Below are 13,120 nucleotides of genomic sequence, written 5' to 3' on the forward strand. Positions count from 1 at the left end.
AACCATTAAATGGCTATCACCCTCTTTAAAAAGAAAAAAAAAAAAAAAAAAGCTAGCATTCCTGCCTGCAAATACTTAGACACTCTCTTAAACAGGAATGGCAAAATCTCGAGTCCAGAGAAGCACTTCGGCATGTGCTTAACTCGCAAGCTCCAAGTACTTCAACTGACGTCAGTAAGAGTATTCATATATTTGAGACAGGCACGTGCTGCAGTGCCTTGCCGGATCGAAACCGAGGGTGCAGTTCCACACATGTGTTCCTAAACCACAGCAAAGCCAAAGGGGGGCTTGTGCCCCACCATCCCCTGAACTGTGCCACTAAAGAGCCTCGGCAGGCTTGCAATAAGACCACGTCATTTAAAGATGAGGAGAGGGAGAGAAAGGAAGAGAATAAAGGCATAATTACTTTTTAAGACAGATAATTTCGGTGACTGTGTTTCATATGAAGCTCTGCAGTTATACTGGTAGGGCCAAAACACGCTGAGAACTGTATCACACAGGAAAGATCAGTAAAGTCACCAGCGCTGGCTTCAGTGGTGAGAGAAAGACATGTGATGCCACATCCTGATGTTCCTACAGTTAAAGGAAACCTTGTTTTCTGTAGCTTCTCGATTTGGCATGGTTTGGCCTTCTCACACTACGAGGCAACTCGGGGCAAAATACATTAATAGCATGTCAGTTCTGCACATTCAATAGACTTTTTAACAAGAGAAGCTATCAGGACTTGCTCTGCAGTGGTAAAGCTAAGAAAGCCATGGGAAATTTCCGGAGGAGCTCCCTCTGTAAGCAGGTCTTTGTTGTAGGAAGTAGAAGGGTGCGGCGGCTTCACTTCCATGGGGCACCACGTGTGTCATGTGTGCGTCTGCGTTCGTGTGTGTATTCAAAGGCAACCCAAAAGCAAGTCCTGTTCCACAAAGAATTCCATTTAGGATGAGTGCTGCTTCTTCTACCACATTTAACGGTGGGTGGAACTCAGCTTCCAGCAGCACAGCTATATGTTTTATTTTCTTCCTCTTTTTTCTTACGCTGTTCAAGTTTTAAATCGGTCAAATCCTACCTAAGCAAGCATAACATGCAACAACAGCGGTACATTTTTGACCCTTTTCTAACATATTTTAACACTTTGGGAATGATTATGGCACTACCATGACCACACGCCCAAACATCTTCAGCTTCATTTTCACCAGCATGGCCTAACATCGTTTCAACCTTATTTAATATTCACCAGCAGAAGGACGAGTACAGAAAAATCCATGCCTGAACAATGCTTAAAATAGACAAGGACTGCTAATTTTGTTTGCTAGGAAATAAAACGTGTACCTCGTCTCCTATTTAGTCATCGTTTCACAGCCCACTTAACCTCACGCTGCTGCTCACAGAAGCGATCCAACCACTCCCTCGCCACTCCATTTGCGTCCCTGCAACACCTTCTCCAGCCCAAGCACTTTTACAGCTACACCACGAACTGCAACATTAAGCAAATCCACATTAAAAGTCGACCGTATTTCGCCGGTTTGTTCTTAACCTGGACAAATTCCCAACCTGCGACAGGAGCTATCGCCTGGCATAAATGCTGGCCGGCAGAGGAGAGGGGGGAACAGCCAGAGGCTAAACCACTTCTTGCAGCACAGTGCTGGTTTAATGTGATCATAAAGTCACGGCATTAGGCAGATTTAGCATTTTTAGCATTAATGGCCTCCACGTTAGCGAGACTGTCACCCAAGACAACACACAAAAGCTTCGCACAGGACTTTCCCAGCACGGATGGGGAGAAGGGGGGAGCAGAACAGGGCAGCTCCTCTCTACAGATACTTATTTTTGTAGGTTTTACTGGTTCAAGGCGTCACTGACAGAGTTGAAGACAGAAAAAGCCAGCTTCAAAATTATTTGCCATTAGGATGACCATTATTTCTTCCACGCCATAAATAATTCACGAGCAACAGTTACTGTAACATGCTGTAACTCCAGCTTCTAAGTAACACAGAGCCTCTTGTCTTACAAAGTGATATTACTGTCCCTGTTGCATGTTGAACAACCAACAAAAAATTAACATTGGTAAAAGCTTTTCTAACTTAGCATAAAGGTCTCAGTAGCAGAAAAACTACCTCCTTCTTACAGTCTTGAGTTTAGTACAGCTTTTAATAAATGATTAGAGGAAATGCTATTCCAACAGATTAACTTCTGCTTTGTATCTGAAAATGAAAGGGATGTTCCCCGGTCTCAGAAAGCCAGCCCACACGATGGCAATAGGCCATGAGAATTTTCATCATTATCACCACGCACCGAGAAGGAAAACGAGTGCCTATCAAGCCAGAAAACCACATCTCGGGCGTCCATCTATGTCACCCTTCTAAGGAAAACATTCACGTTAGGGCCGGTCGTTTGGGATGTCACCCAAACACGAACTGCATATAACATGAGCTCAGCTATCAGTCAGCTTTGCAAACAATAATAGCTAATGCTCTTTTTATTTGGCTTTGAGTTTTGTAAACTCAAAGTCTGGACCAAGTTTTGTATCACTGAAACCAAAACAGAAGCAGAGCTATTTTTTTTCAGCTCGAGTTGAGCTAAGAAGTTAATTGATCTGGCATACGTGCAGGGCTGGATATTTGTATTATAGGGTTTTCTGCATGCACGCTGCAGCTGAGAGATTTGGCTTACAACTTTGATGTACCAAAAAGAACTCCGTGGGACAAAGTCGCTGAAAGTAATAACCGTGAAATAAAAAAGGTGAGAAAGAACGAAGCATATCCCTTCTCTAAATCACCCTTACTCTGCCTAACAGGCACCTTATAAAAAGGGGGGGAAAAAAAAGAAAAAAGAAAAAAAAAACCACCACAAACATATGGTGGCAGCCTGCAGCAACTTAAAACTCTAAATGCAATTTCTAGACTATGCACTTTTGGGGCATAAAGATTTCCCGTATGAGAACAGCATAAAAAGTGATATGCTAAATGAAACAACTAATTAAAATAATGATAAGCATCTCATCAAAGTAAAACTCTAGGCAGACTCTTGCCTAAGACTCGTGGTTTCTGTCCACTTTATTAGTAGCGACCTCAAAAAATATTCCGTGTGTTGCAATGCACTCGACTGACATGCTTTACACCTTCGAGTTCCCGTTTGTATTTCTTAAAAACACGGCTAGAAAATCATTACTCGTTGTTTCAGTGGAGTTCCCAGGGGAAACTGAATTCCTGACACTGAGGAGCCTCAAAAGCTTGCTGTCTTGGTTGGACTCCCCAAAATGCAGCGTGACTAGCAGGATGCCTCGTGACAGACTGAAGTTTACTCAAAGCAGTAGCAGATTTTTTTTATTTTTACTTTTTTTTATCCAGAAGAATACAAAGCACAGTCCTCAGAGGGAAAAGAAAAGTCTCTCTTCTCCCCCAAACACAAATGTGGGAAAGGGCAGAGAAGACAGCCCTGCTCTTGTGGGCCGTGAAGGAGAAAAACGACAAAGTGCCAGTACACGACACAGCCCAGAAATATTGGGGAGCGCATAACTCTACCCCCTTGCATAAATCTGTTTTAAATCTATTTTTAAAATAGGCACATAGCTGATTTCCATATGCACATTGTTGAAACAGCTGATAGTTTCTCCAAATTCACTCCCATTGTTCTTAATTTAAAAGCACGCACTGCTTCAGAACTAATCTGCAAGTACAGCTAAAAATGAATTGCTTGTAATATACAGTCATCCTAACTTGGCTCAGACAACGCAGTATCAAAGTGCAAAACTAAGATTAGTAGATTATGTCAGAATGAGCTCCCATGGTTTATTCTTGAACTTTACAAATATCGTTAGCCAGTCATCATAGCGCGTGTGTGCCAAAACACGCTAATCTCCTGCAAGCATCGCGTCACGCAAAAGATGTCAGACCAGCAAGGCGAGCTCGAAGAACTGAAAGCAGAACGCAGGGACGCGAATACCACAAGCCCTCCTGGAGCACTGCAGCACGCCACACTTTCTCAACTCGGTTCTTTTTATTTGCATTTCTTCTAGCCTTTAGGAAGTAAAAGCAACGCAGTGGCAGCCACAGATCCAGGGCTGCATTTTTGCAGAGCAAATCAAGGGAAGAACCGGCCAGAAAAGACCTCAGTACAGGCTTACCATTTTCTTCTAATTGCATTTTTTAATCGCACAAATGAGCTCCTTTTCACGTCTGATTGAAGGAGGCTTTGTTCCCCCAGATAAATTTGCGGGATATGGCTTCTGACACTTCAGTCTGGGATGCGACATTTGCTGCAGAAATGCTGGAACGGTTTAAGATGCCACTCTTCCGTACGTGAACCGGTGGAACGATTTCCACGTGAGCGTTTTTTTTTTTTTTCTTTGCTCCTGTGCTCAGCCAAGCTGGTGCATCTGAAGAGCTTCCCACAGCAGCATAAATTAAGCTGATAAACTTTGCACAGGAGCAGATGGGGAACACTCGCACGATCCGTCTGCTCGCAGACCAGGGAGCCGCAGCCTGCAGCCCAGAGCCCCGAAACGCGGCTTTAGGCACGGCAACACATGGCCACTGACCACGGCCACTCTCCCATGGCAAGTTTGGCAGCGGCATTTCACATCTTTGGACCCTGCGTCTGCATAAAGAAGCGACTGACGAACAAAAAGCACACGTGGAAGGGAAGGAGAGCCAGAGTATTTTCAAACAAGTCCTCCTCTCGCCTGTAATTAAAGGACTTACTCCTTTCCCACAGCCCACTGCTGGAAATACCAGGCCTCTGCCGGCTTGCCGAAGGAACAACATCAGAACAGGATGTCATTACACGAGGGAAAGTGTGAAACCCGAGCAAGTGAAACGACAAATGGTTTAAAACCTTGCACCTACTGATTCATTGAGAAAACGTTTCTGCGACAGGCTGCAAGAAACCCCCCCTAACAAACAAAAGCCTAGAGTTCCCAAATAAAACCTCCCCGTTAAAAACCAACAAGGACCACATCCAATATTCCCACTAGTAGTGAGCCAGCAAAACAACCCATCAAAGATCTAAGAGAACACCAAATACATTTTGGCAAGCGTATTATTTCCTGTATCTGAATTTCAGCACCAAGCACTTGTCACATGCTAGACCTGAATTTTACAAGCATTTTGCAGCTTTTAACTTTTCTAGTGGCTTCCTACCACTTAAGAATGCCCTAAATAAAAAATGGTAGTAAGTGCAAAAAGTATATGCGTATCATATCCCATTTTCTACTTTACTTTTTACTTATACTCCAGGTACCTCTTATCCTTTTCTCTAAAGAAAGCCCTAACAACAGGTTAAGGGGCTTTACATTGAAGGTTAAGAGCTAAATCGTTAAAGCCGTTCACTTTTGGCCAGCAGAATAGGGACATTCAGGGCCATCAACATCAGGAAACATTTAAGGGAAGTTCAGGTTTGGCAACGCTGAAATTTGCATTATTAGACTTGAAAGTTAATGTCCCGTTAATCTTACACAGAGGCAGTCAAATCCATCAGCACTATTGTTTTCAGACTGTCTGCCCACTACAGCAAACAATGCATCATTTACACTTGGTTTACATTTATAGTTGGGAAGAAAGACATGCAAAGGACTAGGGGGAAAAAACAGAATGTTTAAAATGCAAATTTGGATTTTGCAGCAATGCATGTATTCCTCTGCAAATTCCACATCTGTTAAATCACACAAAAGCTGAGTGTTGTAATAAAAAAAAATAGTAATAATAAATGTCTCTGCTTTTCCTTTCCCTACATTAAAATTACCTTTAAGCCTTCCTTTCACTCGAATACTGCAAACTATAAACTTTAGAAATGAAAGCAGCTGGTGTTTCCCCCCCTCCATCCCCAAGTTCAAGTTGATTGAATTCAGTCACCATACAATATAAAAGGGAAAGAAAAGAAAAAAAGAAAAACAAAAAAGCATTTCCCTCCTCCTCAAGAACTTTCAGTTATGTTCAAACTAGGAAATATCCTAGTTTGAAATGGGCATAAACAAAATACGAATTTTAAACCTGGAGTCTCTTTAGCTTCAGTCTATGAGATTTTAAAAGTGACCTACTTTATGTAATACTCCCACAGCTGAGTCATCACAGTATCAACTGGTCTCTATCAGCTGCAGGGTGTGATCATCACTTAAAAAAAAAATCAAGTATCCACGCTGAAATACAACTTTTTTCTTTTTTTTTAATTCTGTTAAAAATACACTGGTAATCTCACAGTCCAGAACATAATGGGGGGGGTGAGGGGGGGGGGGAAGCCTTGAAGAAAGTTTGAACCACGTCAAGTAGTCTCTGTATAGCAGATGCCATGCCTAATAGCAAGCGCCTGTAAGCTACATGACAAAATATTGGACCAGGCTGCAGAAACAATGATTAGTTCCTTCTCTGCCACTGTTAGAGTACGTACCTTCAGGCAAGTAATTTGGACTTCTTTCTGTTTCATCAAACAATAAAATGGAGGGAATGCTACTACATTAGAAAATGAGCTGACGTTTATACCACCCTTTAATATGCGTAACATTAACAGTTATTTTACATCTACAGAAAAGGAAGGGGTAATATATTTTTAATACTGGCTTAGTAGGCCTCATAAGAGAAGGTGAGAGTGCTTAATGAACATTAGAAACTCTTCACAGGGGCCTTGATTCATTATAATTCACTCTGGACAGCATCCTACGCAGAATTCTGGCTCACGGTCTGTTGGAGTGAACAGGAGTGCATTAGTATCTCAGTGCAAGGCATTTGTTGATAGCGAGAAGTAAATATTCATTAAAAAAAAAAAAAAGATTGGAATTACTAGTTTCTAGTTACATGCCGTCATGCCACTCAGCATAAAGCTGCAGTCTCAACAGACCAGGAGGAGGTTAAGAGGAATGCAAACTCTCAAGAGAGGCTAGCATCCGTACACTAGCTGCCTAAGTTATGTATACAAAAAAAAAAGGAGCTCAGCACACTACATTGCTGGAACAGGTACAACGCTGGAACTGTCACCACCAGCCTGAAAAAGACCCAGCACAAGAAAGCTCCAGAAGGCTACCCGAAATAAAACGCAAGGCACACTGAATCATACCACCCCTGCCGTCACCCAGCAGCGGCTTTACATGATGCCTTGTAGGAGCTGGCCCTACTCGCAACGCCCCTCAGCGTGGGGCAGGGAAACGGGGTGCTGGGGGGTGAGAAATGAGGGAACCCCACCATGCACTAGACAAGGCCAGGCAACGGGGTGAGTCTGAAGCCGTGGGGAGCACAAAAATGTCCCCTCCCCAGGGGCTGCTGCTGTCACCATTCCCCCGGCTCCCTGGAGTGCCTCAGCACCAGGGCCTGAGCACCCACAGGGCCTCGCTCGCGTGCCCGACCCCATGGCAGTGCTGCGGGGTGGCCGCCAGGTTTCACGACAGGCACAACCAACGAGGCAGTCTCTGGCCTGCTGCTCGCAGCGACCTCAAAGGCATCGTTGGGAGGGATTTTAACGCACACAACGCTTCGAGGCGCCACTACCAACTGGGGGGGGGGGGGGGACCCATGTCCCCTCACGGCACCTCCGCAGGGAAGAGGAGGTGTCATGCGAGGTGACGGCAGTGACGTTGCTCCTGAATCGCGTTTCGCCATCTGCTACCCTGGCAGAGCTGTGCAGGTATTTTGGGACGGTGATCCAGGCCTGATACACCGAGGCCTGCACCGGGAGGAAGAGAAGACGTGCTCTCCGACAGCACGAAAATGGGCAGAAAAACACACACCTGTGAAATTACGCTCGAGACTTCAAAGGTTTTCATTTAAGAACTATTAATTCCAAGCGCATACTGAATGCAGTCTGGCTTCTCGGGCGATGCTTTACAAAGCTGTCAGCTTTCTGAGGCTTGAGCCAAAAGGCAATATTTGATATGTAAAGATGTTTGAGAAGGAGGAGGATAAAGTGAGAAGCAAGATGTGAATGAGTCAGCCATAGCTCTTTTAAAAATTAAGCAATAGCGTTTTTAAAGAGCCGGGGGGGGGGGGGGGGGGATGCATATGCGGATTTCCTCATTCCTGGGTTATCAGTTGCGAAGATAATGCAAAGTTTTGGGGAACTTTTAACTACCGCTACTCACGAAGCAGCGAGTGGAGCCACACGACAGCTGCCCACGGCACGCGGGCTTCACCCCATTGTTCTCGCTACCTTTTTGCTTTCAGAACTCGTTTCACGAGCACTGGAAAGCAGAAAGCCCGAGCAGGCTTTGCTTGAGAGCAAGACGGCGGCCTGCAGCTACCCGAATGTCCCGATGATGGGCATGTGCCACCGAGACGGGATGTTGTTTTGGAGGAGCCGGGGGGGACTGCTCGCCCCAGAACTGGAGCACCAGGGGGCTGTCATGTGTGGGTACCCCCATCTACCCCACTCGGTGCCGGCTCCATGCAGTGCCGGGTGAACTGTTGTCATGCTCCACGGCCCCCACACCGCTCCCAACTCCCAGCAGCCCACTCCACCTCCCCGGCCACCCCGTGGGGCTTCTGTGCTGAGCCCGCGGGAGTGCGAGACCAGAGGGTATACAGTGCCCCGCGGGGATATGGTTTAGGGAGGGGGCCAGCCTGTCCCTGGGGAAGGTGGGCTGGGGGTGTGGGAGGGTTGGTGGGCTGGCTACACCTTCCTCTGGGTGGGCAGACAACAACAGGCATGGTACGGCACAGCACACCACGGCCAGGGGGAAGGCGCCACGCGTGTCACGCCAAGCAAGGCGGGCATGAGACCAGGCGGGGCGGGGGCTGCTGGCACCATGGCCCCCTCGCCGGAACCAGCAGTGCCATGCCATGCCATAGCATACCACGCCGTGCCGTGCCGTGCCGTGCCATGCCACACCACGCCATGCCACCCCCACACCTGCCCACCTGGGGCCGCCCCCCCCCCGCCCCGCTCTTAGCCCCGGGGCCTCCCCCCGCCCCCGCCCCGCCCGTGACGTCACGCGCGGGCCGAGGCGGCGGAGCGCTCGCGCGGCGCGCAGGCCCTTCCCTTTGTGACGTCACGGCCGCGGGGCGAACCTGGCCGGGCGGCGGCGGCGGCGGCGCGGTGGCGGTGTCCGGCGGGGCTCCCGGCGCGGCCCCGGATACCTGTTGCTGCCGGAGGGCCCCGCCGCCGCCGTGAAGGCCGGGGGGGGGAGAAAAAAAAAAAAAAAAAGCAATAGTAAAAGAAGAACGATAAGGATAAGGCGAAATTAAATGATGATGCGGATTAAAATGGGATAAAAAAAATAAAAATTAAGAAAAAAAAGGGGGGGGGGCCGAAGTTGCATCGCGGGAGCACGCCCGCGGCGCGCTGTCCCCGTGTCCTGCCCCGGCATTGTCCGCCCCCGCCGGGCCGGGGGAGTTTGGGGCGAACCCTCCTTCATCCCCCTCCGCAGCCCCGTTCGCACCGCGGTGTCCCCTCCCCTAAAGCCGGGCTCTGCTTTTGTCTGGGCCCCCCCCGCGCCTCGGGGCAGAGTTTCCCCCCCGCACGCCCGATCCCGTAGCTGCAGCCCGGCGGCTCCGGGCACCCCGTCCCTCTGCAATGCGGATGTATTTTAATTCCAAAAGCCGGCCCCGGGGTGCCCGGCTGCCGCCTAGCACCACGTCCCCCCCCTCCTTCCCCGCAGCGCCCGGCGGGGGGTCCAAAACCCACCCACCCATCCCCCTTATTTATATTTTTTTTTGCCTTTTTTTTTTTTTTTTTAATTTTTGGGAATGCACAGAACAGCAGCAGAGGGAAGTGTCCCGAAGGTCACCCGCCCTGCACGGAAACGCACGTACGGCCCCCGCCGACAACCACGGGCGCCGGCGACACGTACGATATAAACTGCAACTTTTAAAGTGTCGCAGCAAACACACCCTAAAGCGACGGTGTCTGTGTCTGTCTGTGTGTCCCCCCGCCCCAAAACGCCACGCCGAAACGCAGCATTTTTCCAACGTGCAGATAAAAATCGCGATTCGGTCTGCTGCATATTCGCCTAATCCCCCCTCGCTTTTTTTTTTTTTTGCCTTTTTTTCCAAACGAAAAGAAAAAACTCCCCTATGCCAATCAAAACGCAACTGGAGCACGAACAAAAATCCCCCCCCCCCCCCCCCCACGTCCACGCACATTTCTCCCCTTTAAAGGAGCAGACAATCGCGAGGGATCGGCCGGATTAAAAATAAATTAATTAATTAAAAAAAAAAAATGAAGCAGAAGCGGAGAACCCGGGCTGCGGCTCCTTCTCCCAAATATTTTTCTCCGAGCCATTTTCCCGTGTGGCACGGCCCGGCACGGCCACCGGCCGCAAGTTGCAGCAGGCTCCGGGCTGGAGCACCCATGGGTGGCCGGGAGAAGCCGGCGGCACGGCGCTGGCAGCCGCCGTCTCGTTGCATCCCCCCCGCGGCAGCCCCCCGAGCTCCCCGCCTTTCATCGAAAACTAGATGATGATTGTGTCATTTGAGGTCAATACATTTGTTCAGCGGGGGAACCGCGAGGCACAGGCTGGTTTTATAACCCGGCTGGATGGAAGGCTTCCCCGGGAAAAGGGGGCCTCTGAAACTCCCCCACCACACCGCAGGAAAAAAAAAAAAAAGAAAACAACAACAACAACAACACACAAAACCCCAAACAAATCCAGCATTACATTTCTTTTAAAAACCGTATAGCCGCAGAATTAGCTATAAACTTGACATTCACTGCCATTTCCTAAAATTGGGAGTCAAATGATATACGTTATGACCACTTACGTATTTCTTTTGAATTATATTCCTCTTGGGTCTTTCTTTGCTCATTCTGGTATCCAAATTCTGATTGCAAAAGGGGACAATTGCTTCATGAATTAAAGCCGCGACAATTAAAAAAAAAAATACCGAAAAATCCTGGGGGGGAGGGGGTTGTTTGTAGTGGTATCTTGTAATCCGACTTTTCTTTCCTCACAATGTGATTCTCCTAGCAATAAATCCGAGGTATGGGGGACGAAAAAAAAAAAAAAGACGAATGCGAAGGAAACAAAAAAAAAAATTCACTTTAGTGAAACATTATAATGGAAAATTTCCCCCTAAACACAAAAAACGACGCCCTCGATATCCCCTTTTTTCCTTCTCGAGCCACCTAAGCGATCTGCAGGTCCTTAGTGTCAGAGCCGTAGTTACATCTTGGAAAAGGAAAGGGACTGAAGGGAGAAGATAAATAACAAAAATGTTGGAAGTCACGTTGGCGCTGCTGCAGCAGGGAAAAGCAGCAGAGACAACTCCAGCAGCAGCAGCAGCAGCAGCAGCACCAGCAGCAGCTCCAGCAGCAGCAGCAGCAGCAGCAGTGAGGGCTGCACGCACTGTGTGTGTCTCTGCTCCTCCAGCTCCCCCCTAACCAATGAGAACAGCTCTCCGCCAGCAACTTTAAATGGACCTGGGCTGCCTCTTTTTTTTTTTTTTTTTATAATATATATGTCTGCGTGTGTGTGTGCGCGCGTGTATATAGATATATATACAACACACAGGCACACGCACACACAGCCGGGCACCGCTTAGGGCATGCCCGCAACTCCCAACCCGCACGCCAGCCGCAGCACCCGGCCCAAGGTCGCCGCTGCGAGCCCTGGGGGGGAATTTGGCGACGGTCCCTCAGCGCGCAGCACGCTCGGCCTCGCCGCCCTGCCCTGCCCCCTCCCCTTCCCTCCCCTCCCCGCCCCGCTGCCGCCGCCGCCTCCTCTCCTTTCCGCTCCGGCCCTGCGCCCGTCCCCCGGGCTCGGCCGTGCGCCGGGGCCCGCCGGTCGCTGGCAGCACCTGGCCTGGCCGCGGGGCTCCGCGCAGGGCCCGGCAATTGTCCTCGCTCCGCGGGAAAGTTGTAGTTCCCTCGCCACAAAATGGCGGCGCCGGCGAACTACATCTCCCGGCGTGCCTCGCGCTCATCCCCCCCCCCTCCTCCGTGCACCGCCGACCATTGGCTGCTCGGCGAGGAGCGCCCCCCCCCCCCCCCCCCCCCGCGGCGGTCGGTGGTAGGGGCGGGGGCGGCGCTGAGGGAGGGGGCATGGCGCTGAGGAGGAGGAGGAGGAGGAGGAGGGGGAAGTTTATGGCCGCAAGGGCGGCGGGAGGCTGCCGGCAGGGCGCCGGGATTGATGTGTCTGGGTCGGGGGAGGGAGCGGCCGCACGAAAGTCGGTCGGCCCCGGTGTCAGCTCGGGACAGGCCGCCTGGTGCGCCCCGGAGGTAGCCTGAGGTCACCACCAGCACTCCTCCTCCTCCTCCTCCTCCTCCTCCTCCTCCTCCTCGTCCCGTCCCACCGGCCCGCAGTGCGTTACCTCCTGCCCCACACGCAGGGGTGGCTGCTGATGCGATTCAGGACCGGAATTTCAATAAAGAGCTATGAGCTGCAAATACTTGTGGTCTTTATGTGCGCGTGTGTGTTTTTGTACGTTTTTTTTCCACCAGCGCAAAGAGGAGCATGCGGAGTCACAGAAAGGACAGCAGTTCTGGACAGGGCTTTGCATGGAGAGCCGGGGGCAAGGTTAATTGGTGGCTTCCCCGGTGAAGTATCAGGAAGACTCCTGTAGTCAGTGGCCATTTGTGCTTTTCAGTGTAACTCACTGCAAACTGTGAGGGAACGTACCTCTACCATAACGCATACAGTTATGTATTGCTTCAAACACGCTGCCATGTTCTCTAAATGCAGTTTATGTTCATTCAGCTCTGTAGAGTAATACCTCCGCCCCACAGATGAGAAAACTTCTGTGTAAGGCCGTTGAATGACTGTCCTTAAAGTCAGGAGAGCTGAAGGCCCAGGAGTCGCCAGAACTTCAAGTCACTGGTGGCTCCTAGTCCACTGCTGTAACCCATGAGGCCCTCCATCCAGCTTTTCTCACACACGTATGCAAACACAGCATTCTCCATTTATCCTAGAAACAGGACCCAAATGGTGTTTGAAATGCTAAATGGAAAAAATCAAGTTAGGCAATAACTACTTAATTTTTACTTTGCTTCTTTGTGCTTACCCCTAACGATTTTAGGCGCTTTTTCTAGTCTTATTCGTGAAGTAGTTAAGCTGAGAGAAATGACCTTTGCTTGGCCTCATCTAGTATCAAGTTTTTATGGTAATAACTACTTGTGATCAAGGTAATATTTTGAAGCCTTTACTTTAGGCCTCTTGTAGGAAAATATACATTATTTCAAAGTGTCAGTATGAAGAGAGGTTTTTTGTTCCTTT

The 13,120-nt window shown here is 49.3% G+C and overlaps 1 protein-coding gene across 1 annotated transcript in view; it reads right to left on the reverse strand.

Annotated features, from left to right (window-relative positions):
• The window catches only part of JARID2 (jumonji and AT-rich interaction domain containing 2), a 211,172-nt gene extending 199,632 nt beyond the window's left edge, over positions 1-11,540 (reverse strand). The window contains exon 1 of the mRNA XM_083827018.1: positions 10,671-11,540. Coding sequence (XP_083683144.1) covers positions 10,671-10,715 — 45 coding nt within the window. The 5' untranslated portion in view covers positions 10,716-11,540. The remainder of the gene's footprint in view (positions 1-10,670) is intronic.
• Positions 11,541-13,120: the final 1,580 nt, after the last annotated feature.

Source organism: Anser anser (genome assembly GCF_964211835.1).
Source record: "Anser anser genome assembly, chromosome: 2".
Taxonomy (NCBI): domain Eukaryota; kingdom Metazoa; phylum Chordata; class Aves; order Anseriformes; family Anatidae; genus Anser; species Anser anser.